This window comes from Natator depressus, chromosome 13 (genome assembly GCF_965152275.1).
Source record: "Natator depressus isolate rNatDep1 chromosome 13, rNatDep2.hap1, whole genome shotgun sequence".
Taxonomy (NCBI): domain Eukaryota; kingdom Metazoa; phylum Chordata; order Testudines; family Cheloniidae; genus Natator; species Natator depressus.
Window position 1 is genome coordinate 2,817,508 of NC_134246.1, and position 24,197 is coordinate 2,841,704.

Here is a 24,197-nt window from a genome sequence, read left to right on the forward strand (position 1 = left end):
GCCCTTGATGGCCAGGGACTGCAAACTCAGCTTACCTGGGCATGTTTGAAGATGTGCATGATGAAGATGGTCAGGCCCAGTCCAAAGATGTATGCCACAAAGCTGGTGTAGAAGTACGTGTGCGTGTTCTTCTTTAAACTACAGGGGAGGGAAGAGAGCAGGATTAACATGGGCCCTGAGAGAGGCAATACCAAAGCCACTCCAGCTTATGGAATTTGCGAGCTTTATCAGGACTGATCTTCAGCTGGCCTAGCAATCTAGTGGCAACACATCCACACAGAAGACTGACAACCAGGCTGGCAGAGGCCGTCGGCACCATTGCTCCTGAGCAGCCCCTCCTGCCCATGCTCGGAGTGGTGCAGAGAGGATCTGGTGAGAGCACAGTCCAGTCCTGGAGGGGAGGCTGCCATGACACAAGGTCTCTAGAAGGATCTTGGAACCCCCAGTCCTTACCCAATAAGCACAAAAAGTGCTCTGCAGCCATACCCCCTTAACATGAGTGAGGAAGCTGCAGTGAGAAGCCCTCCACCAAGGGAGCAGCTCTTCACCCGTATCTATCTCCCTGTACCCATTCCCCGGCCGGGCAGCTGTTTTACTGCAGGTCAGGCCGGGGCAGCAGCTGCAGACAGATGTGGGCAGAAGCACCCGTAGCACTTCCAGCCCTGCACGGAGAAGCCAGCATGGATGCATGATACATGTGGCAAGTGGAGCTTTTGAGGAGGAGGGGTGGGAACCTGAGGGGGGCATGTTCAGTAGCCCATCTTCCAAGTGATGCAAGGTGACCACTGAGAACTCAAGTCCAGACACAGGCCGAACGCCATGTGGGAAGGGCCTGCTTTCCCTACACATGGGAAAGCACAGCACTGACAACAGATGCACACAGACAATGGGTCACGTGTCCGGAGAAGTGCTTCTTCTGTGTGACAGGACCACTCCCAACAGCTTCCCGCTGGCCTACACCATCGGCAGTGACCCTGAGTGCTCCCCTTCCCGTGTCTCCATGTGCCCAACCACCCCAGTCCTGCTCACAAACACTGCTGCCTTGCCTCCACTTCTCCCAGCTCCACCACAGCTGTGTCGTCTTCGCTCTTCCTCCAGCCCCAGCTCTCCAGACTCCAGCATGTGCGGGCTGCTGCTCGCACACACACAAATGCAGCAGTTTCCTGGGTCAAACAACTTGACAGGGCCCCAGTCATTTCAGGGTCCAGATCACAAGTGACCACCCCCTGACCATGGACTTTCCCCAGACTAGCTCCAAGACAAGCCGAAAAAGATCAGGTCTAGCACCAGGCTCTTTTCAATCGCAACGGTTGTTGCCTTCTCCTTTGTTCTTCTGCTTTCTAGACTAGGCCCTGCTTTCTAGGCCCCATGGCCTCCTGTCAATGCTTCCCCATCTCAAGGCTCAGCAAAAGATGTCTGGCCACCCTGGCCTTCCTCATCTAGTTCAGCAAAGCACTCTGGGGCAACTTACACAAACAGTGCAAAACAAAGCTGTCCTGTAGACATGCTCCTAGAGGCACAGCTCACCTGATGTCAAAACGCAGCAGCAGGGCAATGAAGATCCCTGAGGGGCAGAAACACAGAGTTAGAGAAAGGGATGGAGAGATCGTCTACCTGATATCTGGTGCCAAATGCAGAGCGACAAGATGATCTTGTACTTGGCCACGGCCGTAAGCACATTTGGGACCACAGCACCCCCTTGTGACTGAATTCAATATTGGTCCAGTTCTAGAGAAGCAATTCCTGACTCCCTTGGTATTGTAAAGCAGTGGTTCTCAGCCAGGGCACATGTACCCTGGGGGTACACAGAGGTCTTCCAGGGGGTATGTCAACACATCTTTGCTACATAAAAAGGCCTAGTGAAGTCAATACAAACTAAAATTTCATACAAGGACGTTGTTTATACTGCTCTCTATACGGAAATAGAAGTACAGTATTTATATTCCAGTTGATTTTATAATTCTATGGTAACAATGAGAAAGTCAGCCATTTTCCAGTAATAGTGGCTGTGACACTTTTGTATTTTTATATCTGATTTCGTAAGCAGGTAGTTTAAGTGAGGTGTAACTTGGGGGTACGCAAGACAAATCTCACTCCTGAAAGGGGTTCAGTAGTCTGGAAAGGTTGAGAGCCACTGCTGTAGAGCACCCAACCCCTCGCTGCAAAGGGAAACTGCAGGAGGGAGAGGCACTGAAGATCAGGGGAGTAAAATACAGGGGCGCTACGCTGGGGCACAGGGCAGAGCAAGCCAAGAGAGGGAACGCACCTGAACCCACATGCTCACCCCACTTCCTTTCAGACAACTGGTCCCTAGCCTGGAATTCCACCTGGTGACCCCTCACCAGCGCCAGCCAAGTGCTGCTCTCTCCATCACCTTAAGGGACACTTCCCTAGTCCTATCCCGGAAGGGAGGCCTGACGTACCATGCAGCACGCTAGAGCTCAATTACGTGACAAGGCCTAGCACATCTGTGAGCATCACTAGCTGTGCTGCCAGAAGCCCTCCCCTTCAGAGAATGCTTTGCCGTCTAAAATGCTTCTAAGCCCATCTTCCCCCACCAGTTCCTTCTCTAGGGGCCTATGGTAGCAGTTGGGAGGGAAAGGTATCTCCTGATAGTCCAAACCCTGAGAGAGGGGCAGCAGCAAATCCCTGCATCAGCGCTCCTAATGAGCACAGCTCAGGCCAGCCAGCCCCAGCTCCCAGAACAGCCGATTTGAGAAGGTCTCTGGCAGCCCAACACTGCAAGCCTGCAGCAGGCTCGACATGAATGCATATAACAGAGCCATCTGGTTCTAGGACTGGCTGTGGCTGTGCTGCAGATCAGCATGGCAAACAAAGTCCACAGCTATCATGACAGCACCAATGCCAACACCTGGCTTCCCTCTGTAACCTTTCCCATATGCTTCCCCCTCTCCTTGCTCCCTTCCCTACTCCCAGCTTCAGGCTCCCCAAGCTCCCTTTGACAGCCTCCCTCCACTTCAGAACCACGAGACCTCGTCCTCATCCAGCTCTTAAGCAGAGGAGTCTCTGGTTGACCTGCAGCCATTCAGCTGGATTTGTAGTGTACACTCCACACCCAGGCCCCAGCAGGCCAGAGTCCAGGCCCCAAAATTGTATCCTTGGTTAACACACTTTCTAACACACCATCCATTCAGCTTTACCTGGAATTACAACATCTCCAAGACCCAACATGGCAAAGTTGTCAGCCTCCAGCCCCTTCTCCAGCAGATCCTGGGGGAAAACCACTGGAAAAGCAGAGAGGGAGTATTAAAAAGGGGAAGAGCTCAGGGTTAAAAGCACAAAGCCAAGCTGATGCTTTGGTGGGAGGTTAACAGCGGGTGTGCGTGAGTACAGGAATGGAAAGACCTACACATGAGAGTTTCCTCTCCAAACTCAACCTATTCTTATTGCCACAAAGGTGGATCAACTTACTGCATATCCCCCCACTGCAGGCCCTGGGAAGCAAGGGAACATGGAGACAAATCATTCAACATCCCATTCACATGCCACGCTTGCCAGCCATCACCCACAGCAGGTGAATGGGGAGACATGCCCCATCTACATGCAATTCTTCCATGCACAAAGGCTGGGCTCCTCCTGGTGAGCTGGGGAAGCAGAGGCATTAGGACATTCAGAGCTTCCTTTGGTGAGACTGTCTTGATTGTCCCCATCTCGCAGGCAGCAGTGCTGTGTGGTGCCAACTTGGGGGAAGACCACATTGAGGGGGCAAAGAAAGAGGGAGGTGGGAAGCTTCCAGGCATCCTGCCCTGGGTCCCCCAGCTGGAGATGAATCCAACAGGGCTGCTCAGGGGGGTTGCAGAAGCTGCCGTCTCTGGAGAGGAGCTGATACCTCAGCTTGTCAAGTGTCTTGAACTGCAACTGTCCCATCTCTCTACTCGGTATTAGAAGTAGGGGATGACACAGAGGGAGGGGGCAGGGAGACGGGAAAGAAGGCAGCTGATGGAGCATTATGAGCAGACTGTAGACGTCCAGGCCCCAGGGGGCCAACACTTCAGAGTGACCTGTGCCCAAGATGCCCGATAGGAATGCATGGGGGGGTCGTCTGGAGCAGGTGGGCAGTTTAGCTAAAGGAACCCAAAGAAACAGGCGACTCAGGGAAAAGGTGCAGTATGGTTCTTTCACTATATGTGAAAGCAAAGTCTCAAATATGGTAAAAATCTGAAAGGAATCCAACAGCCCCACAGACTCACTATAGAGAGAAATTCCCTGAATGACTAATAAGAGCATAGCAGTGGGACTACAGTACTGACCGCCTGACCAGGATGGTGACGGTGACTCTTGGAGATTCGAGAGGCTACAAAAACAGAAACCCCAATAATAACGGGGATTTTAGCTAACCCCATATTGACTGGGAACATGTCACCTCAGGACAGAATGCAGACACAAAATTTCTAGACACCATTAATGGGTGCTTCTTGGAGCAGCTAGTCCTGGAACCCACCAGGGGAGAGGTAATTCTTGATTTAGTCCTAAGCAGCGCACACGATCTGGTCCAAGAGGTGAACAAACCTGAACCACTCAGTAACAGCAACCATAACAGCCATTCTTTTTAGGTGACAAATCTGAGGAACTGTCCCAGATGGAGGTGTCAATACAGGTGGTTTTGGAACAAATTGATAAATTAAAGAGTAATAAGTCACCAGGACCAGATGGTATCACCCAAGAGTTCTGGAGTAATTCAAAGGTGAAACTGCAGAACTATTAACTGTAGTATGCAATCTATTGCTTAAATCAGCCTCTGTACCAGATCACTGGAGGACAGCTAATGTCATGCCAATTTTTTAAAAAGGGCTCCAGCAGCAATCCTGGCAGTTACAGACCAGTGAGCCCAACGTAACACAAGAACCTGTGGTCACCCAGTGAAATTAATAGGCATTAGGTTTAAAACATACAAAAGGAAGTACTTCTTCATAAAACACAAAGTCAATCTGTGGAACTCCTTCACAGGGGATACAGCGAAGGCCAAAGTATTCAAAGGGTTCAAAGAGGAATTAGATACATTCATGGAGGACAGATCCATCAATGGCTATTAGCCAAGATAGTCAGGGATACAACCCATGCTCTGAGTGTCTCTAAACCTCAGACTGCTAGAAGCTGGGGCTGGACAACAGGAGATGATCACTCAATAAACTGCCCTGTTCTGGTCACTCCCTCTGAAGCACCTGGCATTGGCCACGGTCGAAAGATGGGATACTGGGCTAGATGGACCATTGGTCTGAGCCAGTCTGGCCATTATGATGTTCAAAATGTTTCCTTTACTTTCTAAAACTATTAGCTGGGAGATTCCATTGTCCCCTGGAGAATTACTAAGCTAAATCTGGCGATTAAGAGGGATTCTATGAGCCAACAGTGTGCCCTTGTTGCCAAGAAGGCTAATGGCATATTGGGCTGCATTAGTAGAAGCATTGCCAGCAGATCGAGGACAGTGATTATTCCCCTCTATTTGGCACTGGTGAGGCCACACCTGGAGTACTGCATCCAGTTTTGGGCCCCCCACTACAGAAAGGATGTGGACAAGTTGGAGAGAGTTCAGTGCAGGGCAATGAAAATGATCAGGGGGCTGGGGCACATGTCTTACGAGGAGAGGCTGAGGGAATTGGGTTTATTTAGTCTGCAGAAGAGAAGAGTGAAGGGGGATTTGATAGCAGCCTTCAACTACCTGAAGAGGGGTTCCAGAGAGGATGGAGCTTGGCTGTTCTCAGTGGTGGCAGATGACAGAACAAGGAGCAATAGTCTCAAGTTGCAGTGGGGGAGGTCTAAGTTGGATATTTCACTAGCAGGGTGGTGAAGCACCGGAATGGGTTACCTAGGGAGGTGGTGGAATCTCCACCCTTAGAGGTTTTTAAGGCCTGGCTTGACAAAGCCCTGGCTGGGATGATTTAGTTGGGGTTGGTCCTGCTTTGAGCAGGGGGTTGGACTAGATGACCTCCTGAAGTCTCTTCCAACCCTAATCTTCTATGATTCTATTCCAGCTTTACACGCAAATCCCCACATAGCCTGAACTGGGGAGCGGCTACCAACACCCCAGAATACTGCAGACATTATGGCTTCAGGTGCCTTTCAGATCGCGCGTCTGATGCGCCTACCATGTTCAGTGGCTGTAGAAACTCACTTCACACTTCTGAGGTGACCCTGAGTCCCCATGATTCTCACCTTAAAGGCTTCGTACTGACCCCCTTCACTGGGCTGGGCCAGATCTCTACAGATGTTCCTGCCCCATCATCAGAGACCTGAATGCCCACATACAATGCTATCCTGCCTGGCAGGTGTATTGCACTTCACGGTGTGCCAGTGACAGGACACGCTGGAAAGACCAATACAGATCTAGAGCAAATGGCTGCAAGAGGATCCAAATTCCTCATGGGCAGAGTGCGAGCAGGAGTTGGATTCCAACTCCAAGGGAGGGAACTCATGACAAAATCCACTCATGAACAATGGCACACATAACAGAACGTGAAACTAGCCAGGTGGAGCCCAGAGCCCAGGCAGTGAGGATGATGGACAGGAGACAGGACAGGTCTTCCCAGAAAGCAGGAAAGATCTACTCACGTTTTATTGGTGCCTCAAACGATTTGGCAACAGTCACCATCACGTTGGTGCCAAAAACCTAGGAGCCAACAACAGTCCGAAGTGAAAACAGAGGCCCAGGTAATAACGAGAGAAGCCATTCCACTACAGCTGCCTAGCTGCAGCTAACACTACCAGGGCCAGTTGTGGTCACAGCAGAGACAGAGCTCCCACCAGTCACAGAATTCATTTTTTGCTCCGATTCCCATTACTTCAGTGTGAAGCCAGAGTAATAGGAGTGCAGCAATTCTCCCAAAAGGGCCATATTTCTGGAGTTTAAAGTACTTGCTCTCCACATGCCCACATCATATCTTGTTTGAAAGATTATTTTAGGTACGTTTAGATGAAGTATTATGTGGAACTGTCAAGTGGTGCCATAAGCTTGTATGCAAGGTGAAACAATGGTACACAAAATGAGAGTCTTTTTTTGAACTGTTCCAGAATCACTAACGTGACTATGAGTTGAGGTTTTTACTGTTTAAATTAATTTCAACACCTTATTGTTGTGTTTATTGGTGAAAACTACCAAACAACAATGTAGTAAAAGATTTGTATTGGTTTTGCGTGGGTATTTCCCCCCAGAAATTATGCTGCTTAGCATGTGGCAAAAGTGGTGAATATCAACATTTTGCAATACAACAACATGAACTGTTTTCACACCGTGTGAGATACTTTAACAATTAAGAATACAAGTGATTAGAATAGTTTTCTTATATTTTTAATTGAAATTTGCTGACCAGATCAGTTTCACACTGAAGGTTGTGAACCAGTAGCAGTAGATTGCATGCCCACAGTTTGCCCTGCATGGTGGGTAGGTATAAATGTACACGAATTCCTAATGTAATGCTTCTTCCTTTGTAAATACAATGTCGCATCTAGTCTGCCTGGTAGAAGGTTTTTAATTTGCAATTGCCTACGCATGCAGTACTAGCCTTTGAAATATTCTAGAAACTAGCTTTTTAATTCAGTGACACTTGATACACAGGTCAGTATTGGTGTTAAAGATGACAACACACAGCTTCATATTATGAATATGCAAAAGCGTTGAGAAAAAGAAGTGGTCTAACAAGTAGTAGTGAGGACAAACCCCACAAACAAGTCCTTTTATCCGCACTGAAGGGAGAGGAAGCGCACGTTACAGCTCTTACCAACTATATCAGCAATAATATGACAAACCCACTTGACCCTTTATCACATCTAGAGCAGTGTTTTTCAAATGTGGCCATCGTGGCTCCATGCGGCCACCAAGGGCTTTTCTTGCAGTCACAGTCTCCTGGGTGGTGATTTTGGGGGGGAGGGGAGGAAAGGAGCAGCCCCTCCTCTGGGGCTGCCAGGAGGGATTGGGCCTTCCCCCCTTTGGAGCCACAAACACCGGAGGAGCAGACAGCCAGTGAGAGTTTCCCATCTTCCCAGGACAGTGGGGCTCAGGCTTCTGGCTTCAGCCCTGGTGTGGCAGGCGGCAGGCTCCTGCCACGGGCTCTGATTGTGGGGCTTTGGACTCTGGCTACTCAGTGGTAGGCTCCATCCCTCAGCTGCAGGACTCCACCCCTGGGCTCACCAGCCCCGTCTCGCCCCTGGTGCCTCCCTATCCACCTCCCCATCCAAGTCTTAATTTGTTCCCTGGCTTGCCAGGGCTGAATAAGTCTGCTGTGAAAAGCGATATTTGTTAATATCAGTTTTCACTGCCTCTCAGCCAGCTAACCAGTCTGTTAATATCACTTTTCACAGCAGCAAACGTACAAATATCAGTTTTCACAGAAGCAAGTTTACTAGCTAGCAAGTCTAAAAAAATGCAGCAAAAAAGCAAAACAATAAAAGACGACAAGAACATACAAAGCACCTTATTTGTGTTTCTATTCTGTTTAGCTCCAGTAAAGAAAAGAGACAAATGTAAGCTATTTTTATTATTAGTCTGCAAAAAAACCCTGCATAAATAAATTACTATGATTTGGCCATATACATGTGCATATTTGTTTTTCCTAAAGTGTTTTAGGTAAAACTGTTGAGTGGCCATCAGCAAGAGTTGGTGGCCGCACTCTGAAGCGCCAGAAAAATTGTGGCAAGAACCCCTGATCTAGAGGTGCTTACCAACAGAGCTACCGGCCTACATGCAACACCACATGTACGCGAGTCTGCTGAAAACAGCAGCTGTCGGCGAAGAGCCAACAGATTCATGAACGGTGACTTGATTCCAATGAGACCCAGAGCTTCTTCAGCCCAGGCAAGAAATCTGGCACCAAAACATTTGCTGACATGGCCAAGACGATCACATTTACGTCTGGCCAGGAAGGGATAATCACAGCAGCTACCAGTCCGGAAAATGTTTTCCGCAGAGCCCTGTCCTTAGCAAGGTGCAGAGAGGATATTTCAATGGCAACTGTCCTTAGGACCTGTGCCTATGTCCCTCTTCCATGCTGATACAACAATGAGAAGAACAGACAAAGATGAATTAGGACATCAACTGGAAGCTCAAGATGGAAGAATCAATAAGCTAAGAGCATGCAACAGAGAAACCACAGGGTACATCAGAGGTGCCATGGCTGCCATAGAAATGATGGCACATTCCAATTCCACACCTTCGATGAATTGGCTGCTGATACAACCGTAACTCCGTGAAAACTGCAGAAAGACAACACCGGACAGGATCTGAGGAGGGATGCAAGAAAGAGCAGGGGATTGGTGGATGCCCTGTGCCTCTGTGGAAGAAGTTTCTAAGGCCTTGTCTACACTACAAAGTTGTGTCAGCAAAAGTTAAGCCAACTTTAATTAAAATCGCAGTTGCATGCCCTCACTAGCTCCTTGTGTTGGCAGAGTGCATCCACACTAACAGCTCTCGCACGGACACAGACCAATGCACTATGGGTAGCTATCCCACTGTGCAAGAGAGAGATCGCAGGGTGCTTTGGGAAGGGTCTGCAATGTCTCAGTATATTGTCGGATGCTTTTTCAACTGAAGTGGGGGGGGGTTGGGGGAGGGGAAGGAGAGTAGTGTGTCTGGGGCAGGGGGACAGCAGGCTGACTGACCTATCCTGAGGCAGGGGGAGAGGGACACCCCCCCACATCAGCCCCTGGCTCTGCTTGGAGTCTGCATAGCAGTCTTTCCCGTAGCAGCCTGCTCTGCTGGCCTGCCTATGGCTCTGTGATTCCCTGAGTTCTCCCACACCCTCCTCAGCTGCCGGGAGCCATCCTGAGCAGCTCTGTAGCTCTCTGTGCTGAGAAATGTCACAGCAGCCCCCCACCCCCCCCAAACAGCAGTCTGCCTGCTGCTGTGTTCCTAGTGCAGGGCAGAACAGGAGCATTCCACATTAAGGATTTGCCCTTTGTTCCCCAAACAGAGCATGCTGAGCTGTCAGATACTTCCCGGAGCTTTGAAAGAGGAGGGGTGCCTGCCTACAGGGCAGGAGAGATCAAAACAGCGAGCCGAGTTGTCACAGGGGGCATTGTGGGATACAGATGGAAGCCAGTTATGTTGACAAAACAAACAGCAGCGTCTACACTGACACTTTGTCACTTTAACTTTGAGGCAAAAAGCTTTACACCTCTTGCTGAGATGGTTTTATACGGTCGGCAAAACAGCAGAGTTTTACCACCCCTCTCCTGTTTTGTTGGCAAAAGGCAGCTTTTGCGGACAAAACTTTGTAGTGTAGACAAGGCCGAAACGTGGCATCCAGCAAGCAGTCACTTGTAAAATCCCTCTGACCATATGGTTCAAAATATACCTGAGTGTGCATGAAAACACACAGCACAAACACCCCTCCTGGCTGGAGATTTTTCCAGTAGCACTTGCTATTCACTACTTTCCAAAAATGGAACAGAGATAAACATGTGGATTGAAACACGCTCCATTACCAGCACAACTGACAAGTGTTGCCCTTCATACTTGTGCGTGCAATTTGTGATACACTCATTCCTGACTTCCGCAACATACCTCCTGCTGTACCTGCATTAACAGAATGTGATTCTGTCATTCCTATTTGGTGTTGGGGGAAAAAAAATCTGTGCTTAATGTTCTTAAAACAAAGACAGCTTACTGCTTCCGGGAGAGAGGACAGACAAGCTACGATTTCTACAGCAAGGAAGTTGGTAGCAGTGCTGTCTGACCAGAGTGAGAAAGAAAAGAAGACCCACAGATCTGAATTGCTTGTGCCTCAATCTAGCCATCAAAAAGGACAACTCACTAGTCAAACGCCCACCATGTGAGGACAGTTTTGAAGAGCATGTCAAAAGAGCATCTTGGCAAATAAAGATTTGGATGTCCTCGCACACAGGTACACCAGATAGTGGATCACCTTTGCAACACGGGTGGAAAAATGTGGATGATGAATTATTTCCTGTAATTCTTCAAGGGCCTGTTGGCATCTGAGCTTCTACAAGAACTTATTTGTGCCTGTATCAATAGGGGTTGCTGCATAATCAACTGCGTCTGTGGTCAGACCAATCTTCCCTGCTCAGAACTGGGTACATGCCCAGGTAACGAAGACTGTGTTAGCCCACACACTCAGAGATTGTAATGATGATAAAGAGGTTGACTAGAAACATCACCAGCACTATTGCATTTCAATGATACCTATACAAGGGTAAAACAAAATCTAACAATAGATTATGACCTCAAAGCATCACAACAACAATACAGAGAGACATTAAACTAAGAGAAGTGAATGCAAATATTGCGATGTGGTCACTTTAACATGTGATGGTGTCATTGTTTATCCCTGTTTCTATGGAAACAGCACCACTTGACAGCTCCATATCATACCTCATCCTAAAGTAGACATCATAAGCTTCCAAACGACGTATGATGTGCGTGTGTAGAGAGGCTACATTAAGTCGACCAAATTGAGGGTGCCTGCCATTGGCTTAAATTTACATGAAGGCATTCAGTAAAAGTACAAACAGCTGACTTGGCCTCAATTAGCAGACAATGCAGAGTGTGTGTCTGGAAGCTTGAAATAGGACTGAATTCAATAGGAAGTGTGACGACTGCTTCTGACAACTGTATTTTGCTCTTTGGGCATCTATTTTTATTGTATTATCTGGAGGAACGTGTCCATTTTAAATACTGGCACCTTTTCGTTGGACTAAACATGAGTTTGTCAGGCCTCTTCAATTCCTGGTCATTTCATGGCATCTAGTTTAGATTAAGCCAACTGTAGACCTATAAATCAGAGGCCAGCTCGTTCCTGGCCAGTGAGATCCAAGAGTTACCATATAGAGAGACAAGAGCATGACAGAATGGTGCAATCACTATTAGAATGTCTATTATAACCAAGGAGTGAGGTCAGAAACTCTAGCCAGGGCCAAAGAGAGGACAGTATCCAGAGGGACTTTCCAGCAGCCTGGGCCTTGAAGCAGCCACAAGGACTAAGGAAAATCTTTAAACATTCTAGCAAAACTTCACACCAACATTACAAGACGGACCTGTAGCATGTTCAGTAACATATTTATCTTCCCCTTATTGTAAAATCATCACCTGGGATCCCAAATTGTGAACGATTCTCACTGAGCTACAACGTGACTGTTTAACGCTGAAGAGACACATGAAATCAAGCAGCAAGGACAAGTCCTTTGTACAGAGCCAGGAAGGCTGGCTGGAGATTGCTTGTAGGCACAGCATGATAATCAGCTGAGAAAACCAGCTATACTAGAGCAAACAGATAGCAGTGCTGGTGCCAGCTGCATTATGCAATGCAGCCGGTTTCTCTCACTGGAGAGATGCATGCTCCAGGAGCCACCCTATGGAATTAAGTGAATAATTTGGAAGAGTATTTGCTGGGCTAAGTTTTGACCAAACACCCTGTCATTTCCCCCTCCCCCCACACCTTGCTTTTGGGCAGAGGAGAAAGCATACACCCGGTTTCCAGTATTCCCTCCTTTCCCAAAATTAGCAGGACATCCTATATGGACACCTCTGCCAGAAAACCTACAGAACAGGGGTGATGTGTCACTGCTCATCCTCCTCCGCCAATGCCCACGAGCCGTGCCTGCTTACCCAGAACACATCGTAGATGAAGAGGCCCCCGAGCAGGATGCAGCCAGTGCTGACGTTGTTCAAATGCAGGAGCTCCACGCCATTGAGAGAGAACGCCAGTCCAAAGAGATTGTTTGCAATCCAGTGCTAAGGGCCAAACACAACAGGAAGATGGATCTGGCTCAGCACAGCCAGCCGCACAAACTGCCTATTCCTCGCAGGCAGATTACCAAGAGACTCCCAAGTTTGATCTAGGGGCTGTTCCTCCCCCTTCCTAGTTTGAATATCCCACCGCTGCTTTGTTCCCTTTCTTACCTTCCTCAGCAGGTACCAGACTCCAACGACGCTGCTCATGGCCAAGCACACAAGGTCCTTGGAATCAAACTCATAATTCACTATTTCTGTAACAAACATAACAGCATGATTCCATCTGGCCTGCGCAACTCCTCCCACTCTCCCATAGGCAGAGCAGGGACTAGTGTGTGTGTGTGCGCGCGCGTGTGTATATATATATATAGAGAGAGAGAGAGAGAGCAGGGACTAGTGTATGTGTGTGTGTGTGTATATATATATAGAGAGAGAGAGAGCAGGGACTAGTGTATGTGTGTGTGTGTGTGTATATATATATATATACACACACACACACACACACACACACAGCAGGTGAGCAACACAGGACCACCGTGACAACTTTCCCAAACGAGTGTCGGAGTGACACTGCACGTGCAAGTGACCAATTCTGCAGTAACCACATGCAAGTTAGGTGTCCATTCAGAGCTGAACTTGGAAAATCAGGACCTTTCCTTTCAACCAGGCCACTCTTCCTCGGCAGATTGTCTTGCTGCCAGGAAGGAACCTGAACTCAGGTTCACTGGGATTGTATACACACAGCTGTCTCAGGAGGGGGATGCCTTTTCGCCTTTCACATTCACACAGTTAATTAGCAGGAAGTACTTTTTCAGCTAGGTGAAGCATATTCTACTTGTTCATAGACCATCAGCAGGTGGAGATCAGGAGCAGTGGAGACAGCACTAGATTACTTAAAAGCCTTAGATAAAGAGAATTCATTATTAATATTTTTATCAGTTTGATTTCTGCAGCACCCTGATACTGGGATCTTCCATCTGACCAAAAGGCAGCAGGCAGGGAGGACCTCGGCTTTGGTGTCTAACAGCACATGCACAGTATCTAAAGAGCGCTAGGTACATCCAAGCAGGCCATAGCAGCGTGGCGTGGGGAATGAGAGGCAGAGTCCAAAATATTCTGATTCAATGAAGGGTTGAAAATTGACAAGCTGAGAGAGTGAGAGCACATGAAGCAGGAAACAAAGGTAGAACAAAAAGTCCCAAGGGAAAGCAGGCAAAATGGACATACCTTCCTTGTTTTCCCCTGAGCCCTGGGTGAAGAGAAGCTGGTACTGTTTGCAGGGGAAGTTAGCTGGGAAGAATTTGTTCATGACAGGGCTGAAATAGAGATGGGGGGAGGTCAATCCTGCAGAAGCACCTGTGAATTCAATGCCTTTCCCTATTACCTCCAGGATGACTGTAATTCACATTACAAACATTAAGTCCCAACACCTCTACCCTATCCCCACTGTACAGATGGGGAAACTCAAGTACAGAAAAATGAAGTGACTTGCTGAATGTTCCTGAGATAGTGGCACAGCCAGGGCTGTGACTCCATCACCAGGCTCTAACTGGCAGAAGACAGTCTTAGTAGGGTTATAGGCAGTATTCAAACCAATTTGGGCGGGGGAATTGGCGGGGGGGGGTGGGTGGGAAGGAGGCCTGCAGGGGAACCACTGCTGGGTATATTTTGGAAGCATGCCAATTTGGTGCAATTGGCTGCATTCCAATGCTTTTCAAAGTCACCCATGGCAGGGCTGGCTTAGCATTAGCCAGAGAGAAAGGAGAGCTCCACTGGAGGGAGAGAAGCCCAATCCCAATTCTGCTTGCGCTCAGGAGTGGCTGTTCTCATTTCCCATCCATCACACCTCCTAAAGCCGTGAGGCTGCGGCTCACCCTGGATTGCCCTCTGCATGCCCCAGCCCACCTAACAGTTTCTAGCGTAACTTGTTGCAGCATCCCACAAGTCTCCTGGATCAGAGACTTGGAGTGGAGAGACCCCCATTCGAAGCCCGACACCAGCACTACCGTCTCAGGGAGTAGCTAATGTGTTTGAGTCAGCACAACTAAAAGAGAAAAAGGCAAAACACCATAATCCAAAAGCCTGGGGAAGTTATCCCTGTCCCAAAAGCCCACAATCTCCTGGGTTTGCAGAGGCTAGTGGAACCAATATCAGAAGTCAGAGGGATCTGGGTAGGGTTCAAAATCCTGTAATCTAAAGGAAGGCGTCTTTCCGCTCCCCACACCACCCCCAAAAAGCTCAGGAAACAGGAAGCTGATTCCCCAACCCCACAATAACTTGACTTTTCTAGAAAAGCTCAGATGAGACTGCAACATCCAAGGCCAGATCCCACCCTACTCTAAGGTGCAAAGGGACCTGAAATGCTCTTTCAGTGGGTAACCAGTTCCCCCTGGAAAGAGGGAATCCTCAGCTAGTGCAAAGCTTGCAGAGCTGCCCCCTCTGGTGTGTGGGGCAGGAGGGGGTGGGCTGGAGTACACCATACTCTAGTGAACCTTGCTGGTGTAATGCACTGAGACTGCTCTAACTTGCACTGGGAGGTGTGACTAGCCGCAGGCATGAGGGATGGAGCAGAACGGTGGCCCAATTCCACCTGTTTCCCCAACTGTATCACATTGTGTCCCAGTGCAGATGAGAATTTAGCCTGCAGTTTTCACTGAGGTTTGTGCTTTGTAAACCAATTTCCCAACTGGCTTTGCTGAGGCACAAGCTCTGTCAATAAAAGCCCACTGAGGACTTCAGAACCATCTCTCACGGTTGCTGTTCAAAGCAAAACGTGCTCTCTCTGCTGTTTAAATACAACATACACTGTTAGCTCCTCAGGAGAGGGACAGTGCCTTGCTGGCCAGGCACACCTATGGTGCAGTAAGAGCATAAATCCAAACTCCTTTGCAGGCTGCATAGCCCAGTGCTTTGTCCACGAGCCTGGGGCTTGGGATAGCCAGGGTCTACACCTGGCTCAGCCATTGGTCTGCTGTATGACCTTGGGCAAGTCACTTCTCCACTCTATGCCTCAGCTTCCCTGTCTGTAAGTCAGAGATAATGATGCTGCCCTCCTTTGTAAACTGCTTAGAGTTCTACTGATGAAAAGTGCTAGGTCGTATTACTACTGCTGTAAGGTAACAGCACTCTGGGAATAAACAAGTCCAATCTGCCCCCTTCTAGGTGCACATACACCATAGGGCACTTCCCTATACGCTCCCCTAGTCACCAGGACAGAGTTTACCATACAATATTGAGGTACCCTCCCCCATTTTTTACCTGATGGTGTGAGACAGGGCTAGGATCCCCAAGACAAAGAAATACATAGACAGCAACAGGTTGATATATTCTTGAGAGAAGATCTGGAAGGCAAAAACCCGAGATTCGGTTATAATAGCAATTCCCTTTTTGCAGGTGGCAGAAAACGCAAGAACCCCTTTGCATGTGAAGCAGCTGTGATGTAACTAGCACGTTACTGGTCACTGCTTTCTGGTCACAGTTGTGACAAGTGACTAAGAATGACTAAGGGAACTCAACATATTTACTGGTTTCAGAGTATCAGCCGTGTTAGTCTGTATTCGCAATAAGAAAAGGAGGACTTGTGGTTAGTCTCTAAGGTGTCACAAGTACTCCTTTTCTTTTAACATATTTACTATATTTCATACCGCGGGGTTAAAACAAAAAAGGAATTAAAATCAATGACTAGTCCCCGGATCCCATAATAAGGGTCATGTGGGATAGGTGGCCACCTCCGGGGTCTATGCTACCACCTGCAACAGCGAGCTATTCAAAATGGCTTAATCAAAAAATTGCAGGAAAGGGCACTCGTTTTTTCCCCACACAATTCTCCTTTGGAGAAAAATTCAGCATGTGATTGGAGCATGAAATTGTTTGTTAAATTCATGCAACAGCCTGAATACAAAAAATGACAAAGAGGTTGACAGAGTCTGGACTAGATAACCTCTTGAGGTCTCTTCCAGCCCTACATTTCTATGAAAACTGAATTAAGGCAGCATTCCCCCTACCCCTTCAGTTCCAAAGGCATCCTAAACTCATGCTCCACCCTAGTTTATCTGAGGATATTATGAGAACCCCTACCCCTCTGAAATGCATGTGCAGCCTTATAGCCTGCATTCATTTTCTCTCTCACACGCACATTTGTAACCTAGGTAAATTTGCCAAGAAGCACTTCAGGCAGCCTTTGATCTTTTCTTGTAGTCTCTTAAAATAGAGAGAAATTAAAATACAAATGCTTAATGCAGAGTAACATCATGGTAACTATTTTAAACCTGTCCAAGTGAAGGCTCACGTAGCAACATTAATTTGTCCACATTGCACACGTTTAGTGCTTTCCCTCGAGACACTTCACAGCCACCCCTGGCATGACCAAAAGATAAGGGACGGTAAAGGTACCCGAGGAGTCCTGCTAGCATCCTGACACCACAGGAGATTGGATTTCTTAGGGGGAACACCTTCTCTGACCACAGTCAAGAAGGAACTGACCAGAATGCTTGATGGGCAGCATTTGTAAAGATGGTGGGGGGATGCCATAAATAGTAGGGATCCTGGCTTGTGGTCTCCCCTATTCCAGGAGTGAGAACCCTATCCAGATGGTATTTCTAGAGAAGTATTCCCCCTGCCCCAGTGCTCATATAACTCAAATATATCTGAACCAATTTCATTCAAGTATTCTAAAAATAAATTCCCCCTTGGCTAACGACCAAGAATGGAAGATTACAGTGCAGAGAAGTATGAGAAAGTTGTAAATGCTGAAGGATTAAAATTGCAGTTGAAATTAATTCTTAACTAAGGCTCCTCAATAAAAGAAAGGCTGTACCACTTTAACTAAGCTGATTTTAAATTGTAAACTATTTAGGCCTTTACATCCCACCCCCACCACGTAGACACGCTTAAGCCAGTTTAAGCTTCAGTCGAAATTGGTAATTTGCCACCTTAAGTGCAGCTACATAAGGGATTGGTACAGGTATAACTATATAATTTAAAGTCAACTTTAGTACAAACATTCTCATAGAGCCTTGGTCTACACTAGGAGTTGAGGTCGAATTTAGCAGCGTTAAATCGATTTGACCCTGCACCCGTGCACACAACGAAGCCCTTTTTTTCGACTTAAAGGGTTCTTAAAATCAATTTCCTTACTCCACCCCCGACAAGGGGATCAGCGCTGAAATCGGCCTTGCCGGGTCGAATTTGGGGTACTATGGACACAATTAGATGGTATTGGCCTCCGGGAGCTATCCCAGAGTGCTCCCTTGTGACCGCTCTGGACAGCGCTCTCAACTCAGATGCACTGGCCAGGTAGACAGGAAAAGGCCCACGAACTTTTGAATTTCAATTTCCTGTTTGGCCAGCGTGGCAAGCTGCAGGTGACCATGCAGAGCTCATCAGCAGAGGTGACCATGATGGAGTCCCAGAATCGCAAAAGAGCTCCAGCATGGGCTGAACGGGAGGTACGGGCTCTGATCGCTGTGTGGGGAGAGGAATCCATGCTATCAGAACTCCGTTCCAGTTTTCGAAATGCCAAAACATTTGTCAAAATCTCCCAGGGCACGAAGGACAGAGGCATAACAGGGACCCAAAGCAGAGCCGCGTGAAACTTAAGGAGCTGAGGCAAGCTTACCAGAAAACCAGAGAGGCAAACGGCCGCTCCGGGTCAGAGCCCAAAACATGCCGCTTCTATGATGAGCTGCATGCCATTTTAGGAGGTTCAGCCACCACTACCCCAGCTGTGTTGTTTGACTCCTTCAATGGAGATGGAGGCAACATGGAAGCAGGTTTTGGGGACAAGGAAGACGATGATGACGAAGTTGTAGATAGCTCACAGCAAGCAAGCGGAGAAACCGGTTTTCCCGACAGCCAGGAACTGTTTCTCACCCTGGACCTGGAGCCAGTCCCCCCCAAACCCACCCAAGGCTGCCTCCCAGACCCGCCAGGCAGAGAAGGGACCTCTGGTGAGTGTACCTTTTAAAATACTATACATGGTTTAAAAGCAAGCATGTTTAATGATTAATTTGCCCTGGCATTCCCGGCTCTCCTGGACGTACTCCCAAAGCCTTTGCAAAAGGTTTCTGGGGACGGCAGCCTTATTCCATCCACCATGGTAGGACACTTTACCACTCCAGGCCAGTAGCACGTACTTGGGAATCATTGTAGAACAAAGCATTGCAGTGTATGTTTGCTGGGGTTCAAACAACATCCGTTCTTTATCTCTCTGTGTTATCCTCAGGAGAGTGATATCATTCATGGTCACCTGGTTGAAATAGGGTGCTTTTCTTAAGGGGACATTCAGAGGTGCCCGTTCCTGCTGGGCTGTTTGCCTGTAGCTGAACAGAAATGTTCCCCGCTGTTAGCCACGGGGAGGGTTGAGGGGGTAGCCATGCGGTGGGGGGAGGCAAAATGCGACCTTGGAACAAAAGCACATGTGCTATGTATGTAATGTTAACAGCAAGGTTTACCGTGAAAGAGTGTACCCATTATTCTATAAAATGTGTCTTTTTCAATACCACTGTCCCTTTTTTTTCCCCCCTCCACCAGCTGCATGTGTTTCAAGGATCACAGGATCTTCTCCCTCCCAGAGGCTAGCGAAGATTAGAAGGCGAAAAAAACACACTCGTGATGAAGTATTCTCTGAGCTCATGCTGTCCTCCCACACTGACAGAGCACAGACGATGCGTGGAGGCAGACAATGTCAGAGTGCAGGAAAGCACAAAATGACCGGGAGGAGAGGTGGCGGGTTGAAGACAGTAAGTGGCAGGCTGAAGAGAGGGCTGAAGCTGAAAGGTGGCGGCAGCGTGATGAGAGGAGGCAGGACTCAATGCTGAGGCTGCTGGAGGATCAAACTAATATGCTCCAGCGTATGGTTGAGCTGCAGGAAAGGCAGCAGGAGCACAGACTGCCGCTACAGCCCTTGTGTAACCAACCACCCTCCTCCCCAAGTTCCATAGCCTCCTCACCCAGACGCCCAAGAACGCGGTGGGGGGGGGGCCTCCTGCCACCCAGCCACTCCAGAGGATTGCCCAAGCAACAGAAGGCTGGCATTCAATAAGTTTTAAACTTTTAAAGTGCTGTGTGGCCTTGTCCTTCCCTCCTCCACCACCACCCCTCCTGGGCTACCTTGGTAGTTATCCCCCTATTTGTGTGATGAATTAATAAAGAATGCATGAATGTGAAGCAACGACTTTATTGCCTCTGCAAGCGGTGATTGAAGGGAGGAGAGGAGGGTGGTTAGCTTACAGGGAAGTAGAGTGAACCAAGGGGCGGGGGGTTTCCATCAAGGAGAAACAAACAGAACTTTCACACCGTAGCCTGGCCAGTCACGAAACTGGTTTTCAAAGCTTCTCTGATGCACACCGCGCCCTCCAGTGCTCTTCTAACCACCCTGGTGTCTGGCTGTGTGTAACCAGCAGCCAGGAGATTTGCCTCAACCTCCCACCCCACCATAAACGTCTCCCCCTTACTCTCACAGATATTGTGGAGCGCACAGCAAGCAGTAATAACAGTGGGAATATTGGTTTTGCTGAGGTCTAACCGAGTCAGTAAACTGCACCAGCGCGCTTTTAAACGTCCAAATGCACATTCTACCACCATCCTGACTACTACTGTCCAGGCTGCCTGTGTATGGCTTCATGAGCCATGGTATTAAGGGGTAGGCTGGGTCCCCAAGGATAACTATAGGCATTTCAACGTCCCCAACGGTTATTTTGTGGTCTGGGAATAAAGTCCCTTCCTGCAGCTTTTGAAACAGACCAGAGTTCCTGAAGATGCGAGCGTCATGTACCTTTCCTGGCCATCCCATGTTGATGTTGGTGAAACGTCCCTTGTGATCCACCAGTGCTTGCAGCACGATTGAAAAGTACCCTTTGTGGTTTATGTACTCACCAGCTTGGTGGTCCGGTGCCAAGACAGGGATGTGGGTTCCGTCTATGGCCCCACCACAGTTAGGGAATCCCATTGCAGCAAAGCCATCCACTATGACCTGCACATTTCCCAGGGTCACTACCCTCGATATCAGCAGATCTTTGATTGCGTTGGGTACTTGCATCACATCAGCCCCCCAGCAGATCTGCCCACTCCAAATTGATTCCCGACTGACTGGTAGCTGTTTGGCATTGCAAGCTTCCACAGAGCTATTGCCACTCGCGTCTCAACTGTGAGAGCTGCTCTCATCTTGGTATTCTTGCGCCTCAGGGCAAGGGAAAGCAAGTCACAAAGTTCCATGAAAGTGCCCTTACGCATGCAAAAGCTTCACAGCCACTAGGAATCGTCCCAGACCTGCAACACTATGCGGTCCCACCAGTCTGTGCTTGTTTCCTGAGCCCAGAATCGGCGTTCCACCTCATGAACCTGCCCCATTAGCACCATGATCCCCACATTGCCAGGTCCCGTGCTTTCAGAGAAGTCTGTGTCCACGTCCTCATCACTCTCGTCACCGTGCTGACGTCGCCTACTCGCCCGGTTTCGCTTTCCCAGGTTCTGGAGCTGCATATACTGCTGGATAATGCATGTGGTGTTTAATGTGCTCCTAATTGCCAAAGTGATCTGAGCAGGCTCCATGCTTGCCGTGGTATGACGTCTGCACAGAAAAAAGGCGCGGAACAATTGTCTGCCATTGCCCTGACGGAGGGAGGGGCGACTGACGACATGGCTTACAGGGTTGGCTTACAGGGAATTAAAAATCAACAAAGGGGGTGGCTTTGCGAGAAACAGAATGGCCCCCTCAAGGATAGAACTCAAAACTGGGTTTAGCAGGCTGTTCATTTCACGGAGGGAGGGAGGAGAAAATGAATATAAAACAAATCTGGTCTATTTCTTGTTTTGAGCCACTTCATCTATCTTTATACATCTTGCTGGCAGCAGACTGTGCAGTACGACTGCTAGCCATCGTCATCTCCTGGGTGCTCAGCAGAAGACGGCATGACTGCTGGCCATCATCTTCTGCTGGCTGCTGATTAAAAGAGTGCACTGCCAGTAGGACTCAACTGCCATGAGACGACACTTAAAAGGGAAATGACCTGGCTGAGTCAACTCCCATGTTTGCCCAGGGGCCCCTGACCTCATCAAGGTTGGTTAAAAGAGCACCCAGGACTACGTCGACGATGGCTACCAGTCATACTGCACTGTCTGCTGCCAAAAGGCAATAAACCATTGCTGTGCATCAATGCAGTACCGCGTCTGCCAGCACCCAGGAGACATACGGCGACGGTTGGCTGAGCGGGCTCCATGCTTGCCGTGGCATGGCGTCTGCACAGGTAACTCAAGAAAAAAGGTGCAAAACGATTGTCTACCCTTGCTTTCACGGAAGGAGGGAGGGAAGGGGGCCTGACTATATGTACCCAGAATCACCCGCGACAATGTTTTAGCCCCATCAGGCATTGGGATTTCTACCCAGAATTCAAATGCGCGGCGGAGACTGCAGGAACTGTGGGATAGCTACCCACAGTGCAACGCTCTGGAAGTCGACGGTTGCCTCGGTACTGTGGACACACTCCGCTGACTACATGCACTTAGAGCATTTGTGTGGGGGACACACAATCAACTATATAAAAACGCTTTCTACAAAACCGACTTCTATAAATTCGACTTAATTTCGTAGTGTAGACATACCCAGAGATGAGGCCTAAGTCCATTTAGTTATATCAGTGCCACTATTCTCATATACAAGGCCTAAAGCCCTTACTGCCATGACTTCTAGCTACAGTTCTGGCATTTTCATGTAACCTGAGATGATGTATTTCTCTGAGGCTTTCCCTACGAAACATGCGGTAGATTATTTTTACTTATAGACAATGTCACCTTTTACCTTCTCAGTTAGCTGGATAGCCGGCATTTATCAATGCCTAAGACTGCTTACAGCAGGAAAGGAATATGACACAAAGTCTGAAGGTATCTGAACTTTAGATTCTTCCTTCTCCTCTGCTTTCAGCCAGGTCACTGAGTTATCAATTAGTACAGTGGTTCTCAAAGCCGGTCCGCCATTTGTTCAGGGAAAGCCCCTGGCAGGCCGGACCGGTTTGTTTACCTGCCGCATCTGCGGGTTCGGCCGATCGCAAATGGGGGCTGCAGGAAGAGGTGCGGGCCAAGGGATGTGCTGGCCGCCCTTCCTGCAGCCCCCATTGGCCTGGAGCGGCGAACCGCAGGCACTGGGAGCCGTGATCAGCCGAACCTGCAGATGCGGCAGGTAAACAAACTGGTCCGGCCCGTCAGGGGCTTTCCCTGAACAAGCAGCGGACCGGCTTTGAGAACTACTGAGTTAGTACATCTCAGACTTCAGAGCCAGCACTACAATGCGTCAAGGAAGGACACGTGCTTAGTAGTCTGAGAAGCGACTCAAAATTGTCACTGGCTCTTTGGTCTTATTTTATAAGCACTTATTTGTACACAGACTCAGACTTGCCATAAAAGTCAGATAATTCAGAATATAGGCTGACACGCCATCCCTCATGTCTCTCACTGCCTAGCAATGTTGCAAGGATCTCTAAAACCTGCGCAATTTCAACATAGTGTGCACCCAGATTCTAGAGATCATAATACAGCAAGCCAAAAAGAGCCTTTCAGACTCCTCTTTGAGATGTCTGCACTGCAGGCTGTGATCAGTCTTGATGTGATTTAAACATGAATGCAGTAAGGTAGAGAGGTTAAAACAAACAACGAGCAAAGAAGGGAATTTACACATTTCTATGGCCCCCAACACCACAGGATGTAAGTGGCTTACTTACTTTAAAGAAGAGGTAGAGTCCGAAGAGGGTGCAACTGGCAACAATGGGAAAGCGAGCAGCGTCCCGACTGGTAATAGTCTCTGGCATATCTGAGGCATTCTAGAGAGAGAAGAAGAGCACATCTGTGGATTAACCTGCTCTCCATATCAACACATTGGGGAGAAGAGGTCCAGAAGCACCAGCAGTGCTATCAGTTTGCTGGACTGTGCAGAACTAATCAACACTGGGCTCACACGGAAATAAGTTTCTTGCTGGCTTCCAGTCATCCTTGCTGAGCCTTTATTAAAAGCAGAAACTGATATGGAAACATACCTGCCCACCTTTGTCCTAGCAGGACTTGCCAGAGTTTACTACTTTTTCCCTTGGGAAGAAAGCAGCGGGCCTTCTGAGCTGACCTCCCTCCCCATTTCTCTCTTCCTACTCCCCTAGCAGAGGCCAGTGTTGGACACTGCTGGCTCTGCATTCCCTGTGCTATTCTTGCATCGGAACTGTTTCAACATTATTCATATTTTTGGCTTCATTTAGCTTTCCCATCTGTGTATGCCATATGTTTATTACCCACTGAATGACAGTTTTGTCCAGCCACCTTTTACTCATCACATTCTTAGGATGCGCCCTTGTACTGAGCCCCTTACGAGTGTGAAAGATGTATTCATTTTGTAAATTCCTTTAAATAATTTTGGAAGCTTCTGTTAGGTAACTTGAAGTCTCTTGTTTTACACAAAAAAGTCTGGTTCTCTCAATATAGGTCCTCAATTCCTGATATGACCTTTTATTCCCCT

At 48.4% G+C, this 24,197-nt stretch overlaps 1 protein-coding gene across 4 annotated transcripts in view; it reads right to left on the bottom strand.

Moving 5' to 3' along the window:
- HM13 (histocompatibility minor 13) overlaps positions 1-24,197 on the bottom strand; it is a 31,970-nt gene that overhangs the window by 5,972 nt on the left and 1,801 nt on the right. For all 4 annotated transcript variants that reach the window (XM_074969496.1, XM_074969498.1, XM_074969499.1 and 1 more), the window contains exons 2-10: positions 23,416-23,514; positions 15,962-16,044; positions 13,931-14,019; positions 12,872-12,957; positions 12,578-12,703; positions 6,571-6,628; positions 3,162-3,245; positions 1,528-1,564; positions 36-138 (exon numbers count right to left, since the gene is read on the bottom strand). In XM_074969496.1, the coding sequence (XP_074825597.1) occupies positions 36-138; positions 1,528-1,564; positions 3,162-3,245; positions 6,571-6,628; positions 12,578-12,703; positions 12,872-12,957; positions 13,931-14,019; positions 15,962-16,044; positions 23,416-23,514 (765 nt within the window). The remainder of the gene's footprint in view (positions 1-35; positions 139-1,527; positions 1,565-3,161; positions 3,246-6,570; positions 6,629-12,577; positions 12,704-12,871; positions 12,958-13,930; positions 14,020-15,961; positions 16,045-23,415; positions 23,515-24,197) is intronic.